The sequence below is a fragment of the Papaver somniferum genome, chromosome 2 (genome assembly GCF_003573695.1).
Source record: "Papaver somniferum cultivar HN1 chromosome 2, ASM357369v1, whole genome shotgun sequence".
Lineage (NCBI taxonomy): Eukaryota > Viridiplantae > Streptophyta > Magnoliopsida > Ranunculales > Papaveraceae > Papaver > Papaver somniferum.
The window spans coordinates 125,086,614-125,106,699 of record NC_039359.1 but is presented as its reverse complement, the minus strand read 5'-3'; the positions used below and the strand labels follow the sequence as shown (position 1 = coordinate 125,106,699).

The 20,086-nt window shown below is 36.3% G+C and overlaps 2 protein-coding genes across 3 annotated transcripts; one reads left to right on the top strand and one right to left on the bottom strand.

Annotated features, from left to right (window-relative positions):
• Positions 1–2,520: 2,520 nt before the first annotated feature.
• Positions 2,521–8,307, top strand: LOC113353906 (3-hydroxyisobutyryl-CoA hydrolase-like protein 3, mitochondrial). 2 transcript variants are annotated; one of them, XR_003361601.1, is made up of 10 exons: positions 2,521–2,930; positions 3,013–3,114; positions 3,437–3,489; positions 4,066–4,200; positions 4,544–4,640; positions 5,964–6,093; positions 6,488–6,666; positions 7,021–7,152; positions 7,272–7,373; positions 7,923–8,307. XR_003361601.1 is itself a non-coding variant. In XM_026597376.1 (10 exons), exons 1-10 carry the CDS (start codon positions 2,651–2,653, stop codon positions 8,022–8,024), a joined length of 1,308 nt encoding a protein of 435 aa, XP_026453161.1. In that variant the 5' UTR covers positions 2,522–2,650; the 3' UTR covers positions 8,025–8,307. The 2 variants fall into 2 exon arrangements, 1 of the variants encoding a protein (XP_026453161.1); XM_026597376.1 differs by having other exon boundaries at positions 2,522–2,930; positions 7,021–7,148.
• Positions 8,308–8,610: 303 nt separating this feature from the next.
• Positions 8,611–12,203, bottom strand: LOC113349041 (26S proteasome regulatory subunit 8 homolog A-like). The gene is made up of 9 exons (XM_026592961.1): positions 11,928–12,203; positions 11,212–11,309; positions 10,593–10,817; positions 10,323–10,385; positions 10,048–10,211; positions 9,686–9,842; positions 9,486–9,584; positions 9,151–9,261; positions 8,611–9,034 (listed from the first exon to the last, which is right to left on the bottom strand). The coding sequence occupies exons 1-9, from the start codon at positions 12,121–12,123 to the stop codon at positions 8,894–8,896; spliced, it is 1,254 nt and encodes a 417-aa protein (XP_026448746.1). The 5' UTR covers positions 12,124–12,203; the 3' UTR covers positions 8,611–8,893.
• Positions 12,204–20,086: the final 7,883 nt, after the last annotated feature.

Sequence of the window (20,086 nt, the reverse complement as noted above, 5' to 3'; positions counted from 1 at the left end):
TCTTCTTTGATCTCCATGATTGTTTATAATAGTTTGATTTGTGTACTATTTTGATTATTTTTCATATCTTTGATCTCCATGATTGTTTATTTTGATTGTGTGTATAGTTTTTTTTTGTGGGTACTCTCTCTCTGTCAAAACCCTAATTTGTGGTTCAAAAGATCTTGGTAAGAAATTGCATGATTTGATTATAATGATATCTTTAAATTTAAACGTTGGAATATGATGAAATTTGCGTATGTCGTACTTTACCTTGTTATAGAAGTACAGTAAAATTTTCACGCGGATCAGGTCACGTTTGCTACTGCAAATCTTGCACAATATATGACTATGGTCTGCTGAGTTTAAATCCCGAATAGGGGACTGATTCCTATTTATCTCATTCTCCGCTTATCGGACAAAGCTGAAATTTTAGTATGATGTTTGTATATATGAAGGTTACCTACTGTAGAAATTTCATGAAGTTCTGATCATTTTAGGTACACCAAAGTGTGAGAAATCCGGAACTGAATTTTGTATGCACGTATTGAAAGTAGTCGGGTTCTGAGTAATGTATCTTTTTAATGAACCGTTGGAATGCTATAATTTTTGAGTGTGTTGTGGAATATTTAGTTTTAAGCGTACCATAAAAACTTAAAGAGGATCAGGTAAGTATTAGTACTGCAAATATTGGACAATCTGAAACTGTGTTTCGGTGAAACAGAATTCCTTTACAGCTATCTTCATAATTTGTTATGTCATCATGCATTAATTGGCTTGCTACTTTGCATGGGTGTCATTGAGAATCACTATCACTTGTTAAGTCATCTTATTTAGACACATACTTCTCTTCTACTCTATATGCCAAAGTTCAATATAGTGGCGTACTTCATTCCGTATTGGCGTGTTTTAGACAATTCATACGGTGCTTTTGTTATAATGATATCTTCAAATTCAACCGTTGGAATATGATGAAATTTGAGTATGTCGTAGTTTACCTTGTTATAGAAGTACAGTAAAATTTTCACGCGGATCAGGTCACGTTTGCTACTGCAAAGCTTGCACAATATATGACTATGGTCTGCTGAGTTTAAATCCCGAATAGGGGACTGATTCCTATTTATCTCATTCTCCGCTTATCGGACAAAGCTGAAATTTTAGTATGATGTTTGTATATATGAAGGTTTCCTACTGTAGAAATTTCATGAAGTTATGATCACATTAGGTACACCAAAGTGTGAGAAATCCGGAACTGAATTATGTATGCACGTATTGAAAGTAGTCGGGTTCTGAGTAATGTATCTTTTTAATGAACCGTTGTAATGCTATGATTTTTGATTGTGTTGTGGAATATTGAGTTTTAAGTGTACCGTAAAAATTTCAAGAGAATCAGGTAAGTATTAGTACTGCAAATATTGGACAATCTGAAACTGTGTTTCGGTGAAACAGAATTCCTTTACAGCTATCTTCATAATTTGTTATGTCATCATGCATTATGGACGGTACACATATCCCAGCAATGGTAGAGAAAATAAATGCAGCCGTTTATCGGAATCGACATGGAATTACATCTCAAAATGTGTTAGCGATTTGCAACTTCGACTTGGAGTTCATATACGTGCTCAGTGGATGGGAAGGGTCTGCTCATGATTCGAAAATACTTAACGACGCAATGACAAAAAGAAATGGACTGAAAATACCGCAAGGTAATTTTACTTTTATCTAATGTGAAGTTTTGAGTTTTTTTGTTAAGTTATATTCGGGTTCTACTTGACGAAGTTTTCTTTTTGTGTTTTATTCAGGTAAATATTACTTGGGGGATGGTGGGTTTGCAAACCGACGATATTGTTTAACACCATTTTGTGGCCAATGTTATCATTTGAAAGAATTTTCTGGTACGGGTAATCATGCGAAAAAGGCTGAAGAATTATTTAACATGCGTCATGCTTCTTTGAGGAATGTAGTTGAAAGATTGTTCGGTGTTGTGAAGTCTCGTTTCTTGATCTTTAAGTCTCAACCTCCATTTCCGTATCAGGTGCAAGCGGAGATAATGACAGCTTGTACAGGCCTACACAACTTCTTACGAAAAGAATGCCGTTCAGATGAGTTTCCGGTCGAGGAAGAGGAAGAGGAAGATAGCCATCCATCAACGCTTGTAGATGACGATGAAATTTTGACACAACAAACTCAAGAACAACAACGTCAAGAAGCTAATGCATGGAGAAAGAGTATAGCGGATGATATGTGGGAAAATGTTCGTGAACAAAGGGAGTTAGAATTGTATGGAGACCGTTAAATTGAAGGGAAAAAAAATTATCTCGTTGCACAAAATAACATACTATTGATACAGAGATATGATCATTTTCATTTATTTTTTTCTTTTGATTAAAGATCAATATTATTTGCAAATAAGGGTTTATTGTTTCTTAAAAGGGAATGAGTTAGGAGTGAACTCTCTCAAACTCCCCCAAACTCCCTCTAATAAACTCTCTCAAATTCCCTACACTCCCCCGAACTCCGTGAACTCAAAAACACAAAACTCTCTCAAACTCCCTACACTCTCTCAAACTCCCTACACTCTCTCAAAATCCCTTAGATTTAAAATACACTTCCCTCGGAAATCACTCGAGGACTAACCCCTATAAAACTTAAGTTAGAAACGAATGTAATCATGCGAACAATTCATCTCCTATCTCACACTAAAAACAGATTCAATCTTATGTCATCAAAATCTCTTCTTTCCTCAGTTTCACTCACAAAATCAAACCCATTTTTTGATTTTCTCACTCAATCCCATTTTCATCATCAACGACCTTTCAAATCTTTCTTGAGTTCTCCTCCACGAACATTTGCAACCATGGGAGAAGATTTAGTAAAAGGAAACGTTTTTCCTAATGGACTTGCTGTCATCACTCTTGATCGTCCTAAAGCTCTCAATGCCATGAATCTAGGTTTTCTCCTTACACATTATTATGATTCTTGAATTCGTTTTTTTTTTTTTTTTTGATTTCTGACTTAACTGTGATGCTGCAGAGATGGATTTGAAGTTCAAAAAGTATATGGAGGAGTGGGAAAATGATCCTATGGTCAAGTGTATTCTGGTTGAGAGTAGCTCACCTCGTGCATTTTCAGCAGGTATTATTATCTTCTTCTTTAATATGTTTTTCTTTGTCAATAATCATCTTAATTGCTTCTTAATTGAGATATCAGAAAAATTGGATAAAACCTAGTGGTTAGTGTAGAAGAAGGTCCTTATTGAAGAAACTGTATGTTGTTTACAGTATCTTTCATGATCCCAATTTGATTGGGGTTTTCTTTAGTTGTCTTTAACACACCAAATGTCATATTCGCCATTCACCGCCCCTTGAAAAGAAGTTCTTCCTTTTTAATTTGTAAAAGATGAATTAGAATTGTTTGATATTCGCTACTAAGAAGCACATTTCTGTTTGTTTCGCAGGTGGTGATGTGAAGCAAATTTCTACCAGACGCCAAAAATCAGATATTATTGAGGTACTAAATTTTATAAGTTTATTGTCTCCGACGAGCCTATGATTGTCACACTTCATAGCATGAAATTATCTCACCTTGTGTGGTTATTAGTTTGGATTGTTTGAGAATGTTGCTTTGGAACCTTGCATCACTCATCTGTTCTGATTCGTTCATCATATTTGTCGTTAGAATATTACAGGTTCTTGCTTTTTTGTGGACAACCAGTTCTGTACTTATGATTGTGTTATCTGCAATGTGCCTGTACACACTGTGCTGGAGTACTTGTTTAGAAGATTTATCTTTCAAATATTTAGACTTTTCACAATCGCCCACAAATTGCTTACCTGGATAAGCTATTAAGCGCATAAAGCATATAATTGTTGTTATCTCGAAGAACATGTTTTACATTTGTACTGTTTTGGTTAGAAAACTCACTCTTTTGGTTTATAATGGATTTCAGTTTGTACATAAACTTAGATGTACTGCCTTTGGATACAGATCTCCTTACAGTTTTGCCCCTCATTGTGGTAGGCATTCTTGTGTATGAGTCTTGTGAATTTAGTTTTACATAATTATCCTCCTACAATTCTATTGCAGGTGTTTACTGCAGAATATTCTCTGATATGCAAGATATCTGACTGCGAAGTGCCATATATTTCCTTTATGGATGGAATAACAATGGGTTTTGGAATTGGTTTATCTGGGCATGGTCGCTATCGCGTCATCACTGAGGTAGTCTTTGCTTGCTAGACAGAGTTATATACATAGAACATTTAGAATCTGTATTACATTTTTCCTGTTTAGAGTGGGATATTAAATCGATTTTCTTAGAAGATGCTCTAAATCCTCGGTCATGTTTGGTCCAAATGGAGATGATCCAGGTACTAAATATTTTTGTGAGCGGCCTCACAAAGTATTGATATTCTGAATCATCTGCACGTGTGAGGCCCCACAAGACTAAGTTTTCTAAGTGCTTCTTAACCAGTATATAAAAAATCTCTTTTTTATTAAAAATCCTGCTTCTTGGCCAATATATATTTACTAGCATCACCTTATTTGTGTGTGCCTTTCTTAGCGTACAGTTCTTTCGATGCCCGAAAATGGTATTGGCTTGTTCCCAGATGTTGGCTTTGCTTACATAGCAGCAAAAGGTCCAGGAGGAGGATCAGTGGGTATGCGCACATAACTTCAGTTGCAGCTCTTGAACAGTTTTTATTATTGTACATCCTTCACAATATTCATTCATTCATTCATCTGTCTGCCATGATCACTAGATTAATTTTTTGAATCTTCTAGGTGTTGACATATTGTTGCCTGCCTTGAAATTGTGATGAAAAGATTGGGTGCTCAAAAACAGGCTTTAGGTTTCTTTACCAACAGTTACAACTTATACTTAACTTGAAGAAGTAGATGAAATTCTACTAGGCTTACTATCATTCCACTTTCTCTTATTTAATAGGAAGTCTCTCATTTTCTGTCTAACTAGTTAGATAATAAATTTAGATTCTTAAATGCCACATTAAGTATCCGCATGCCCATGACGCTGGTGTATCTTAGGTTATGTTGCTTATAACGTCAATGTCTGGTGAGTAATGCACTTTAATCCTAATGCTAAAGTGGTTGACTGGAGTATGAAATACTGGTTGGATGTATTAGCACTGAGACCTTTGACAAAACTCCTCATTGTGGTGAGGGTCGTGGTTGTTGAGTACGACATTGTTGGTGTGCATGGCCTGCGAATAGGGACTCATCTAGCCAGTTTGCTTTGAATCTCTGATAGTTTACAAGTTAATCATGCAGTCTTCTGGCCCAAGATTCAGTTAACCTCTAACTAGAGGTCCCTTAAAGCACTACTGATCAACTGACAAAGTTTGCACTTAAGCACACATTGGAACATCTTTGGATAAGTCTTCGTCATGCTTCGGCAAATTGTTATCATGGAAATAGTTATGATATTATGAAGTAAATAAATTTATTATATATTTCATGATATGTAATAAATTTATTATATATTTCATGATGGTTGTAAGCCTTCAGGTAACGCTTTCCGTGGTCGAGGACTCTCTTACATTTGTTAGTGTGTTCCCGAAGGATAGTTTGGCTGACTTTCGTCACATAATGATACTAGCAAGTTATCCTCCATTGTATTATTTTATATTTTAAGGCTCCTTTGTATCCCCACTTCATAAAACTATGTCCTCCTTTCTTTGTTTAGTACTCAATGGTTTCAGCATTTACATCTATTGTATCTTGCTGATACCATGTTCATGTTTCTTGACAATCAGTACTGTGCTTAATTAAGCATACAAGTGCTGACTCTTAACATTTACACTATCTTTTCAAAAGAAGATCTTTCAGCAACTTGGCTGAAGGAATTTTCTTACTCCTGAATTTAGTATAGAAGCTTCTAAGAATCTGTAGCTACATTCTAACATGTCTCTCTGTGTACTATTTGTTTCTTGCACCATTTGACCCGTCTGTGTTGGTTTCTGCAGGTGCCTATCTTGGGATGACTGGAAAACGTCTTTCAACTCCAGCTGATGCCCTATACGTAGGTCTTGGAACTCATTATGTGCCGTCGCGAAGCTTGGGTTTACTGAAGGATGATCTTCTAGCGTTGAATTTGTATTTCACGGTTCACTTTCTCATTCTGGCGTCCAACTCTATATAAGTAGATTAATCCTATTGATATCCCACAGTTTTGTTATTTGTCCTTGATATAGCCCCTACAAATCCTAATACGAGTGCACACTCAATACTTGCTAAGAAACTTCATTCATATGAAAATATTGTTTCCATATTTACCCAGGTTGATGCCTTGGTGAATATTGCCATCTGGGATTTCTATATCATGTATTGTTTCTAAGGACCTTATCTTAAATCTAGGATCAGAGATTCAGAGTCATTTATCGCCAACTTTAAAGTATTTCTGGGTACTATACTTGGTTACTGTTATTGTTAGGGAAAATTATATGACAAATACACCATTTTTTTTCTACTAATAATATTCATCATACAGCTCAGATGACTCACACAACGATGTCAAGGGGCTACTGGCAGAATACAACATGAAACCAGAATCAGATTCTCAACTAGAGTTGCTTTTACCTCAGATTGTTTCATCGTTTGGTTCAGGCAAATCAGTCATTGAGATAATTGAAGAGCTGAAGAAGCTTCAACAGAGTACTGATGCTACAGGTGTGGTGGATTAGTATCTTCTGTTTGGGAAGATATTCCTTTCTCTTGTTATGTTTCTGAATTTGCATTCAACAGATTTCTGTAAATGCCTCAAATATTTCTGGACCTTGTGGGTCAATATTCTCCAGTCCTCCCTCAATATTGTCACCACTTAGTGACCATAACCAGAGAATGCAGTCATCTGCCTTATATACCAGCAGTGTCATGCGTGTTCTTTAGTTTTAACATCTCTTATCTCCCATTGATCAACTACAATATTCTAACCTTGGTTATTCTCTATTTCCTGTTCTGGATTCTGAAATTATTCTCTTTATCCTGGTGGTCACTCATTTCATGTTTCATTTTGGACTGCAGTGGTGGAATGGGCTAATGATGCACTGGCAGCGCTTGGAGAAGGGGCCCCTTTTTCTCTATGCTTAACAGAAAAGCATTTCTCAAGAGTTGCATCAGCTCAGTTGGAAAAGAACAACGATGCATGCCAAGCGAGTTTGTTTCCCACCCCTAATTATCTATCTCCTTCATTTGTGATTTTGCTTTTTTGTTCATTCCCTATGCTAGTTTTTTTTTTCTTTTAAGTATTTGCTGTCTTAATTGGTTATATCCAGTTGAACGATGTGATGAAAGTTGAGTACCTAATTGCCATGAGATCCTCTCTGCGAAATGATTTCTCTGAAGGTGTTCGAGCTGTCTTGGTGGACAAGGACCAGGTCTCGTTCACTCCCATGTCTCCTTCTTATCTATTATGAAGAATGTTGGCATTCCTTGCTACTTTAAATGATCATTGGCTAAAATGTTAACTGTCTCCGGTTAGAATGAGTCAAATGGCTACATTCCCTACCTATCACCATTTGTCTTGTAGCATTCAGACCATTTCCTCTACTTGTACCAGTGAAACAATGGTAGAATCTAGATTAGGTATAGACATAGGGTAAATGAAAAGAACAACTATATGTCAAATTGAACCTCTCTCAGGACTTGATGATAGAATCATACTTCCATATCAGTACTCAAGGAAACAATCAAGCCCATTTAGAGTAGTTCTACAGATTTATCACCTTTGTGCATTGAGAGTTTGTTTGACTTGATATTATTTTCTCTACTGGCACAAATAGTACATGGCTGCTTGAGAGTTACAGTTGAAATCAAATTTAGGAACATGATGTGTTTATCCATTTTAAGGTATTCATTATTTTACTGGGTCCGACATATAACATGGGTGATCTCCTTACTCCATTCCTGTTTAAATTTCCTCGCAGAAGCCTAAATGGAACCCTGCTAGATTGGAGGATGTTGATCACAGTGAAGTAGATTCCGTCTTTGAGCCACTGCACCCAGAAACTGAGGAACTTGCTGTGTGACAGATGAACTCAGGGTTCATCCTCCAATAAATTATACCATAGGAAGGTGGCATCTTCTGGAAAGAAGTGGAGCATGACTACACATTTTGGTTCAATATAATTAATTTTTTAGCTTCAATTTGCTGGATGGCTAATAAGATGTTTTAGTTATGAATTCAAAAAAAATTATTCCCATGCTTAGGGAAACAGTCCGAAGCAGGGACTACCGGTTTATACTGTATTTTCTGCTTTGAAGTAAATGACACAAATATTAATATTGCTCTGAGAAAATGCAATATGCCAATATCACATCAGCTGCTGCATTATATTAATATTACTCAGCGAAACTGCATATCAAGTCAACCCCATTGATGACCAGGGCCAACTCAAGTGACAGAGGTGTGAAACTGCAAATGTGGGTGAGTTCCTCGAATTTGGCAATGTTAAGGCGGAGACAATCAGAGACCTGGACATTTGGTTGGTAAAATCTCCCAAAGTTTATTGGGATAAATAAAGATATGGAAGCATTTTTAACGAATTTTTCTTTCCAGTAAAATGATGCAACGCTTGAGTTTGCGCTAATACGAGTAAAAATAGTGCAGCATTGTTTTGCAGTCTGGAGCGTTTTTCTTAAAAGTAAAAACCCAATAATTTCATATCTGAAAATAATCTGAAGAGTTAAGAGTAAAGAATATGATGTTCCTCAGTTTAGTGGGTTGGTCAAGCTGCCAATAACCCATGGACATACACTCGCCAATCTTAGTTGACAACCTCAAGAAGGCATGGCTGCATGGTTCTCCTTTGTTTCCAAGAGATGAATATCTTCTCTTCTTTGCATTCTCCCATGTTCTATTCTGATGCTGGAAAAAGACATACTGAAGGCAGAAAATCTATTTCCACAGCTTCCGAAGTGACATATTCTTGTCTGTTTCCTTCTTCATTACCTTGGCCACCGACATCTCAAAATCTTCTTGTGTTACATGCACTCTCCTTTCCCTTAGAGCAAACATCCCAGCTTCTGTGCATACAGCCTGTGAGCAATGAAAAGAGTTCGTTAAACACAAATTCAGAAGGGAAAACAAGCAATGCGAGTAATAAAACTAGTAATGCTGCAAAAAGAGAGAACCCCAAAATGGTGGAAACACACCTTGAGTTCTGCACCAGAGGCACCACCCATCTTCTCTGCTATCTTCTTCAAATCAATGCCTCTCATCAAGTTCATCCTTCTTGAATGAATTCTTAGGATATCGGCACGAGACTGATGCAGTTACAAATGGATTATTAGGATCTAAGTGCACAGGAAGTTACATAAACATAGTAGTAGAAACAGAGATGGCACGTCACATAAGCAATGTATATATCCAGGTGGGCCATGTCAAAATAATTATAAAAACAAACCCAGCGGAATAGCAGAAAGATAAAATGTCACACAAAAGATTCTGGAAACAAAAACACTTATAAAGAAAGGTTTGCAACACATACATCTTCATTTGGATTTGGGAATTCGATCTTTCTGTCGATTCTACCAGGCCTAAGAAGTGCTGGATCCAGAATATCAATTCGATTTGTAGCCATCAAAACCTGTGGTGAAGAATAGTTAAATGTCTAGTTGTAATTGTATATCTTCGACATAAAATTCAACAGTTAAACAATATTAAAAGAATGAAGAAAAAAGACAGTACTTTGATCTTGTTTGATGCTTCAAATCCGTCGAGTTGATTAAGAAGCTCAAGCATGGTACGCTGCACTTCACTATCACCATTGCCACTTCCAGATTCCATTCGCGCAGATCCAATGCTATCAATTTCATCCATAAAAATGATTGATGGGGCATGTTCTCTGAAAAGGAGCACGAAAGCAAGTAGTAAGCAAATGGGGCGTAGGACGAAATGAAGAAGCATAGATGACTGTTGTCCAATTGAAACTCATGATGAATACACAAAAAGACACGAGTAATAGAAGTGAACACTTTTCTTTTTCGAATATAAGTAAATGTAGATTTACTATATACAACATGACATAGTCCAAGAATCCCGAGACAAACCTGGCCATGACAAAGAGCTCTCTAACCATTCTAGAACCTTCTCCAATGTATTTTTGGACCAATTCAGAACCAGAAACCCTGATAAAAGTACAGTCAGTATGATGAGCAACTGCCCTTGCTAGCAATGTTTTTCCTGTACCAGGTGGCCCATACAGCAAGACTCCCTATAATTTGAAAAGAGGAAAATAAATTAGGATCGTGGAACAACAGCTACAAAGTGAAGATCCGTGATTAGAGATGATAGTTTGGCAAGGTACAAGAAAAATCAAAATTACCTTTGGTTGAGCTATTCCAAGACTTTCAAACAATTCAGGATGTTTTATTGGCAGCTCAATGACCTGAAAGGTTTATGTACAAGAAAAATCAAAAGCAGTTTAAAAAATAATGAAAGATGCACCAAATGTCAACCAGCAAACTGTAGAATGTCGGCACACCTAGGTCTTTGGAAACCAAATTCAATGTTCAGATTATCCAGAAAAAAACTGCTACTGCTATTCTTAATAACTAAAAGCAGACAATCTTGAAAAAGTTATCAAATATCGAACCTCTTTAATCTCTTTGATTTGCTGGTCTAGACCACCAATCATATCGTAGGTAGAGTCGGGAACTTTCTCAACTTTCATAAGGTTGACAAGAGGATCTACTTTGCTAGGCAAGATTAAGTGAAGAACATAGCTATCGTTACGGAGAGCAACTCTGGTTGTTGGTGTGAGTTTTGTGATATCAATGCTCTTATCAATATCAACGACATACTTTCCTTCTGGATGAACCTGAAAAGAACAAAAAAGCATCAGCCACTGAAAGAAGCTTTGGCATTCACACAAAGACATCTATAACTACCGAAAGAAGGTAACAAGTAAGCATAATCCTCCCTAATTTGAACATGATCTCCCTTTGTGTTTGACGACTAGAGGAGTTATTACAGTTACGTGTATATAATACATGAGATGTTGCTAGTTGATGAGCGCTTGTAGGTAACGAGTTAATAATAGATAGTCAATGCTGATCAAAAATCCTAAAAAAACAGCAATCTCCTATGTGACTGAATTTTTATGTCGAAGATAAATAGTAATGTATTTACCACAGAAGTGTAAAAAAACTAACTCAATATAAGAGCAAAATTCTCAGCTAGGCGGAAAGAAAAAAAATCCAACCAACAATTACCTTTACTAAAACCTTGGATTTGCCCATAACTTTCACTACTTCACCAACATAGGATCCAGGTTCCTGAAGAAGCTGCAGCTCCTCCCTAAGCATCCTCACTGCACATAACATAACAAACCATTCAAAAGCTAGAAAACCATAAACCATTGCTTCTAACATACTTAAAAACTCAAATAACCCGACTAGCATACCCAACGGAATCGCTAACTACCACAATTATTTCCAAGAATAAAACACAACCAGCGCATTTTTCAAACACAACTAGCAATCCCACGTCCTTGTAAGATCCAGTAAAATTGAAGGCACTTGTATATTTGTTCTACTATTATCATTATATGAACATAACATCCTTTCAGAATACACAGCGCAATATGAGTTACATAATCAGAATTAAGCTGCAGGCATTACATTTCAGATTCCCCAATTGCAGAGAATTCTTGTTTCAACTAGAAAAAAATAACCTAATAAATCTGCAAACCCAGAATCAAATATCTGTTCCCCAAAAATATCAAATTCCTAATCTCCAATTACCCTAAAAGATTCAAACTTTCAACTAATGAAGTAAACCCATGATAGAAATTCATTCCTTTAAAGCAAATCCAATTTCAGTTACCAGATAAAAGGTTCAAAAATCGGTTCAAAAATCATATCTTTGACCAACAAACAAAAGGGGAAAAAGCAAACAAAAGAAAAACCCTAGATTGTAAAAAACGAACCTTTGGAGTTAAAATCATTCCTTTGAGCTTCTAACCGATTTAGGTCATTAGTTTTGCTTTGCTCCAAGAGTACTAGATCGTGAATGTGTTGTTCATAGTATCTCTTCAAACCTTCACCAAGACTTGCTCCTGAGGTACAGACTGCATCTTTTTGGGTTGTTTCTGGTTGATATGTGTCGACTTCCATTGTCGCCATTGTTGTTCTTCTGAGATTTTTTTCTCGTCTGATGATCTCTCTGGAAAGATTAAGTATTGATTCGTTTTATAAGTTTTCTTGTCACTGTTTTCTTGTATTAGGGGAAATTCGAGTCTCCCCCTTAATAGGAAAGACGTCCTGAGTTCCCTGTTCCCTGTTTGGCATGCCCATGGGCTTCCCAACCAAAAAAAGTGTGGCCAAAAGAGGTGATTCCCGTGTGCGGGAATCCCACCGGGAAGAGTCCGGAGACGGCTAATGGTTAGCTGTTTTAAAAAAGCTGAAAACGATTATCCATTAACCATTCTTCTGGAAAAAAACGGTGAACCATTGTCCGTTCTCAATGAACGGCTAACCGTTGGCCGTTATCTTTTTCCTGAAATGGTTAATGGGTAGCCGTTCCTTGACCTTTTTTCGTTTACACTCGGTGTACACTAATTTTTCAGTTTATGTTTTCTTTTACGATTAATGGTTACACTGTCTTTGTTTTGAGAAGTGTGTTGGAGTAATATTTATTTTCAGTTGTGTTGGATGTACATGTGCAAAGGTATACTCGGACGTAATATTAGTCTCAGATTCTTATGATCATCAACGCACTGTTAGCCTCGGATTTTATCATCATCAACGCACTGTTAGCATCGGATTCTTATTTCTAATTGATAACTTATTCAAATCGATATAACTTTATCTTTATCAACAACGGGGATTTCTCTTATAAATCCCAATCAAAATTTTTACAAACACAATTCATTCATTAACCATTCAAAGAAACACCTACCTTGAAGCATAATATAATTTTCGAAATTTACCGAGTCACGAATGAAATCTAGCAGGAAAGGAAAACAGATAGTGTGTGTCAAGGCAAACCAAATTTATCCACTCTGTTTTCTTGATGACCATTCCGCAATGCAGTGCCCTTGGATGTATTCGAAGCGCCCACAAAGAGATTGTACAGGCATCAAAATGTTACTCGAATCGGAACCAGGACAGAGTAGGTACCTTCGTTGCTAATTCGACAATTGTCGTGAATAACCACAGTGGTTGGAAGATGCAATCAAGGCAAAAGATGATATAAAGTGTTAGAGCACTGCTCGGTCGAACTCGCATGCGTTGTTATATCAAGCATGTTTGTCAATGTTAGTGATCAAAACTATAAGTCTTGATTTCTAGTCTATTATAGCTAAGTCTCGGACTAGGATAGTAATTGTAGTTGAGCTCAAGGACTCCATGGCGATTCATCATACATGTGGAAGAACTACTTAAGGAACCGATGAAACTTCTCGACAAAAAGTTATGTGAAGACTTAACTTATCTGTCACTCAAAAGTCTATCTATTTTATCTCCTACTTCTTGAGACAAAAGTCGTATGCTATATATATAGACTTAGATTATACACATTTGGTATTTAGAGCCGAGTATATCTCGCCTATCTATATCTCGAAATATGAGTTGGTAAGCGTTTCGCTTCGACCATGTTTTTCTTTACCTAGTGACGCAAGTCATGATATGTTTCAATCACTTTGAAAATTGCTTTGACGAGAAATAGTATAACAACTATATAACGTCCTCTAAGAATGTTTCAATGATTGGAATGAGAGTTTAGATTATATAACCATAATGGACATAAGTATGTTGTGGAAACACATATGTGCATAAGTCCTATACTGGAAGAATGGCTAGTAGCCAAGTCCGCGAACTCAGTCCACGAACTGCCGAAGTTCTCAAACCCGAGAATTTCTGCTGGAGCTAACAAACTGCTTGCGTGATCCCAGTCCGCGAACCGGAGAAGTTCTCATCCCGAGAATTTCTGCTAGAGTTTGTAAACTCTGTCCAGTACCTTAAGTCCGCGAACCTAGTTTGCGAACTTGAGAAGGTTATATATCTAAAGATGATTTCTGAACTTAACTTATAAAGACTAAGGAATGCTTTTGCAAACCGTGGCTATAAAGTTCATGAACGGATTCATGTGAATCAAATCATCTTTGCTTCAATTGTGTCTTGTGTAGTACATAAGATTTCCTTGCAATTGAACAACTCTCTAACTAGTTCATATGAGTCATTTGAACTAGTCATGGTGAGGAAGAAAATAGTTGGTATGAAATGCTCAAATGGCTAACCTTTTGGTTGACTATTGTTGAACCAACAATGCACACGTTTGGGTACGGTTAACAAACCTAGAAGCGTGCATTTCATTTGTGTATAACAAGCTAAGACTTCGATCTAACGGTTGAGATATATTAGCTTGAATCTAAATCAGGTTTTCATCTTACGGACAATATTGTTTGCTTTGTGACCAAGGCGAAACCCTGATTTGAAAGACTATATAAGGGGACATCTAGCAACTCTGCAAAACTAATCCCCACACCTTACATGTGATGCTAGTTTGCGTGCTAGAGTCGGTTCTCCTTTAACCTTTGGTTTTCTTCTTCTAAAACCAGGTTAACGACTTAAAGACTTCATTGGGATTGTGAAGCCAGACCGATACTACTTTTATCGTAGTTGTGTGATCTGATCTTGCATCTTCTATCGTACAAGTACAATCAGATTGATTGGCTTGATATTTGATATCTCCGATAGGCAAGATATAAAAAGTAATCACAAACATCTTCCTCTCATTGTTTGTGATTCCACGACATCTTGTTTCGCTACCATAAGATTAAGATTGTTGTGAGGTGATTGATTTATCTTGGTTGTTCTTCGGGAATATAAGACCGGATTATCAATTGGTTCCTATTCACCTTGATTATATATCAAAAGACGGAACAAAAACTTTAGGGTTTTTCTGTGGGAGACAGATTGATCCTTTGATAGACTTGTCTGTGTGAGACAGATTTGTTTATTGTCAAAGCCTGCGATTGGGTCGTAGCAACTCTTAGTTGTGGGTGAGATCAACTAAGGGAATCAAGTGTGTAGTATTCTTATGGGATCAGAGGCGTAGGGGTGCAACTGTACCTTGGATCAGTGGGAGACTGATTGGGGTTCAACTACAGTCCAGTTCGAAGTTAGCTTGGAGTAGGCTAGTGTCTGTAGGGGCTTAATACAATGTGTATTCAATCTGGACTAGCTAGGTCCCGGGGTTTTTCTGCATTTACGATTTCCTCGTTAACAAAACTTCTGGTGTCTGTGTTATTTCCTTTCCGCATTATATTTTTTTAATATAATAGAAATAATACAGGTTGTGCGTTAGATCAATCAATTGGATAGTCCGACCTAATAGTTGTTGATTGATATTGATTGATCCCTGGATATTGGTCTTTGGTACCGTCCAAGTTTATCTCTCTTTGATAAAGACTCGCAGATTTCTATTTGCTTGAGTAAAGATCAAATTGAGAGATTGAGATATAAACTCGTTGATATATTTTTAATTGATTGAGTCTTGTTGATTCTCTTGAAAGTATATTCGAGTTTGTCCAAACAGATTGCTAATCGAAATATTTGGTGGTGTTGTTAGACCCCCGCTTTTTCAATTGGTATCAGAGCAGGAAAACACGTTTAAGACCTCAAAAGTTTGTGTTTGTAGCGATCTGACTATATGGACTACACTGTCTCAGTTGACGCCTCACCAGTGTCTGATAAACTGTTTTTTCTTCAACAAGGGTTGGATGAACAAATCCGGATCTACGCTGATCTGGTTGCAGAGATTGCAATTAGTAAGGATTTGATTTCCAGTAATAGTCCCTTGGTGAATCTGAGTAACTCCAGTTGTTCCTCTTTTAAAAAATAGTCGTATATCAGATGGTAATCAACGAACGGATGTTGAGAAACCTGATATGACTTGGAACCACTCAGATAAACACACAATAGGTGATCCGTGTTGCTGTTGTGATTTTTGCAATCACCTTCAACAATTTTGTATGCCTCTTCAAAAGAGTTTGGATGTTGCAAGTATTCCTTGTAGGAAAACTAAACAACCTGTGGATACTCTAAAAAGGCATACAAGATTATTAGGAAAGTCTAAACAGAAAAGTACTGATAATCTGAGTACCCTTGTCCTAAGTCCTTTGTCTACTCTACAATGGTTTGTGATACGTATTGATCTTTGTACCTTGGTGACTATTATTATAGAGGCGGAATTCAGAATAATAATAGACGAAAACTAGAAAACAGAACACAAATAAGTAATTCGAAGAAATACATCTTCTCTAGATTATGAACAAGAAAATTATTACAATTCTCTCTTTGTTACGCTCACAATCTTTATAAACAGTAAATAATATTTAACTATTTTTCTAAGCTTGCTTTTACAATAATTAATTGCCTCACAAACTTATCTCTAGGTGATTTGTATCACAAACCCTTTGATCTAGGTGAGTCTGTATCACAAACCACACTCTAAATGATCAAAGTGTGTCTGTATCACAAACCACACCCTAGATGTCTTAGCTATGAGCTAAACATCTCTATTTATAGTTTTAAAGGTTTCCAAAACCTCTTAGGAATCTATTTCCTTATCTAAGAATAATACCTTTTTTAGGTATATTTCTTTATCTAGGAATAATTCCTTTTCTAGAAAGAATTCCTTGTCTAGGTATATTTCCTTATCTAGGAATATTACCTTCTAGGAAATATTTCTTTTCTAGGTATATTTCCTTATCTAGGAAAATTACCTTGTCTAAGTATATTTCCTTAACTAAGAATACTGCCTAAAAATCAGTATTCCTTCTCAAAGTAGAAATCTATCCTCAATCCTGCTTAAGGATCACTAGTTCCCGAAGATAGAAAGCTACACATGTATCATGCGCACCAACTCAAGAAATTGAACTCCTGTGAAAGTTATATATGGAAGTTAGGGAACCCGAGAGTTCCTTTCACCTTGCTGAACCATCTCTCTTTGCTGGAAACTTGACCTTGACGTCTAATTTGAAAAGCATCCATAACTCCTCTTCTTGTCTTAGTCAATCTTCGCTCCATAATGCAATCTTGTTCGAGTGGATCTTCTTCTTCTTCCTCGTTCTTTTCTTCAAAAACACCAGATGAAAACATAGTTTTTTTCTTCGTCTTCGGCTTAGGTGTATAAGACTTCATGTCTGTTTGTAGCGCAACCACCTTCTCTTTCGTAGTTAATGGTTTTCTTTGCTTAGGATCATCAACTGACTTTCCCATCTTTGGTTCTCTTGTTCTTTAAACGTTTTCTTGCTTCTCGACTAACTCACCAAGTTGTTTGTAGAGAGATCTAGTGAAGACCATAAACCACTGGAATCTTCCCTAAAAGAAACGAACCTTGCTCTGATACCAACTTGATACGTATTGATCTCTGTACCTTGGTGACTATTATTATTGAGGCAGAATTCAGAAGAATAATAGACGAAAACTTGAAAACAAAACACAAATAAGTAATTTGAAGAAATACATCTTCTCTAGATTGTGAACAAGAAAATTATTACAATTCTCTCTTTGTTACACTCACAATCTCTCTAAACATTAAATAATATTTAACTTTTTTGCTAAGCTTGCTTTTACAATAATTAATTGCCTCACAAACTTATCTCTAGGTGATTTGTCTCACAAACCCTTTGATCTAGGTGAGTCTGTATCACAAACCACACTCTAAATGATCAAAGTGTGTCTGTATCACAAACAACAACCTAGATGTCTTAGCTATGAGCTAAACATCTCTATTTATAGTTTTAAAGGTTTCCAAAACCTCTTAGGAATCTATTTCCTTATCTAAGAATAATACCTTTTTTAGGTATATTTCTTTATCTAGGAATAATTCCTTTTCTAGAAAGAATTCCTTGTCTAGGTATATTTCCTTATCTAGGAATATTACCTTCTAGGAAATATTCCTTTTCTAGGTATATTTCCTTATCTAGGAAAATTACCTTGTCTAAGTATATTTCCTTAACTAAGAATACTGCCTAAAAATCAGTATTCCTTCCCAAAGTAGAAATCTATCCTCAATCCTGCTTGAGGATCACTAGTTCCCGGAGATAGAAAGATACACATATATCATGCGCCCCCACTCAAGAAATTGAACTCCTGTGAAAGTTATATATGGAAGTTAGGGAACCCGAGAGTTCCTTTCACCTTGCTGAACCATCTCTCTTTGCTGGAAACTTGACCTTGACGTCTAATTTGAAAATCATCCACAACTCCTCTTCTTGTCTTAGTCAATCTTCGCTCCATAACGCAATCTTGTTCGAGTGGCTCTTCTTCTTCTTCTTCCTCGTTCTTTTCTTCAAAAGCACCAGATGAAAACATAGTTTTTTTCTTCGTCTTCGGCTTAGGTGTATAAGACTTCATGTCTGTTTGTACCGCAACCACCTTCTCTTTCGTAGTTAATGGTTCGCTTTGCTTAGGATCATCAACTGACTTTCCCAACTTTGGTTCTCTTGTTCTTTAAACGTTTTCTTGCTTCTCGAGTGACTCACCAAGTTGTTTGTAGAAAGATCTAGTGAAGACCATAAACCACTGGAATCTTCCCTAAAAGAAACGAACCTTGCTCTGATACCAACTTGATAAGTATTGATCTCTGTACCTTGGTGACTATTATTATAGAAGCAGAATTCAGAAGAATAATAGACGAAAACTATAAAACAAAACACAAATAAGTAATTTGAAGAAATACATCTTCTCTAGATTGTGAACAAGAAAATTATTACAATTCTCTCTTTGTTACGCTCACAATCTCTCTAAACATTAAATAGTATTTAAATTTTTTTCTAAGCTTGCATTTACAATAATTAATTGCCTCACAAACTTATCTCTAGGTGATTTGTCTCACAAACCCTTTGATCTAGCTGAGTCTGTATCACAAACCACACTCTAGATGATCTAAGTGTGTCTGTATCACAAACAACAACCTAGATGTCTTAGCTATGAGCTAAACATCTCTATTTATAGTTTTAAAGGTTTCCAAAACCTTTTAGGAATCTATTTCCTTATCTAATAATAATACCTTTTTTAGGTATGTTTCTTTATCTAGGAATAATTCCTTTTCTAGAAAGAATTCCTTGTCTAAGTATATTTCCTTATCTAGGAATATTACCTTCTAGGAAATATTCCTTTTCTAGGTATATTTCCTTATCTAGGAAAATTACCTTGTCTAAGTATATTTCCTTAACTAAGAATACTGCCTAAAAATCAGTATTCCTTCCCAAAGTAGAAATCTATCCTCAATCCGGCTTGAGGATCACTAGTTCCCGGAGATATAAAGATACACATGTATCATGCACCCGCACTCAAGAAATTGAACTCCTGTGAAAGTTATATATGGAAGTTAGGGAGCCCGAGAGTTCCTTTCACCTTGCTGAACCATCTCTCTTTGCTGGAAACTTGACCTTGACGTCTAATTTGAAAAGCATCCATAACTCCTCTTCTTGTCTTAGTCAATCTTCGCTCCATAACGCAATCTTGTTCGAGTGGTTCTTCTTCTTATTCCTCGTTCTTTTCTTCAAAAACACCAGATGAAAACATAGTTTTTTCTTAGTCTTCGGCTTAGGTGTATAAGACTTCATGTCTGTTTGTAGCGCAACCACCTTCTCTTTCGTAGTTAATGGTTTTCTTTGCTTAGGATCATCAACTGACTTTCCCATCTTTGGTTCTCTTGTTTTTTAAACGTTTTCTTGCTTCTCGACTAACTCACCAAGTTGTTTGTAGAGAGATCTAGTGAAGACCATAAACCACTGGAATCTTCCCTAAAAGAAACGAACATTGCTCTGATACCAACTTGATACGTATTGATCTCTGTACCTTGGTGATTATTATTATAGAGGCAGAATTCAGAAGAATAATAGACGAAAACTAGAAAGCAGAACACAAATAAGTAATTCGAGAAAATACATCTTCTCTAGATTGTGGACAAGAAAATTATTACAATTCTCTCTTTGTTACTCTCACAATCTCTCTAAACATTAAATAATATTTAACTTTTTTGCTAAGCTTGCTTTTACAATAATTAATTGCCTCACAAACTTATCTCTAGGTGATTTATCTCACAAACCCTTTGATCTAGGTGAGTCTGTAT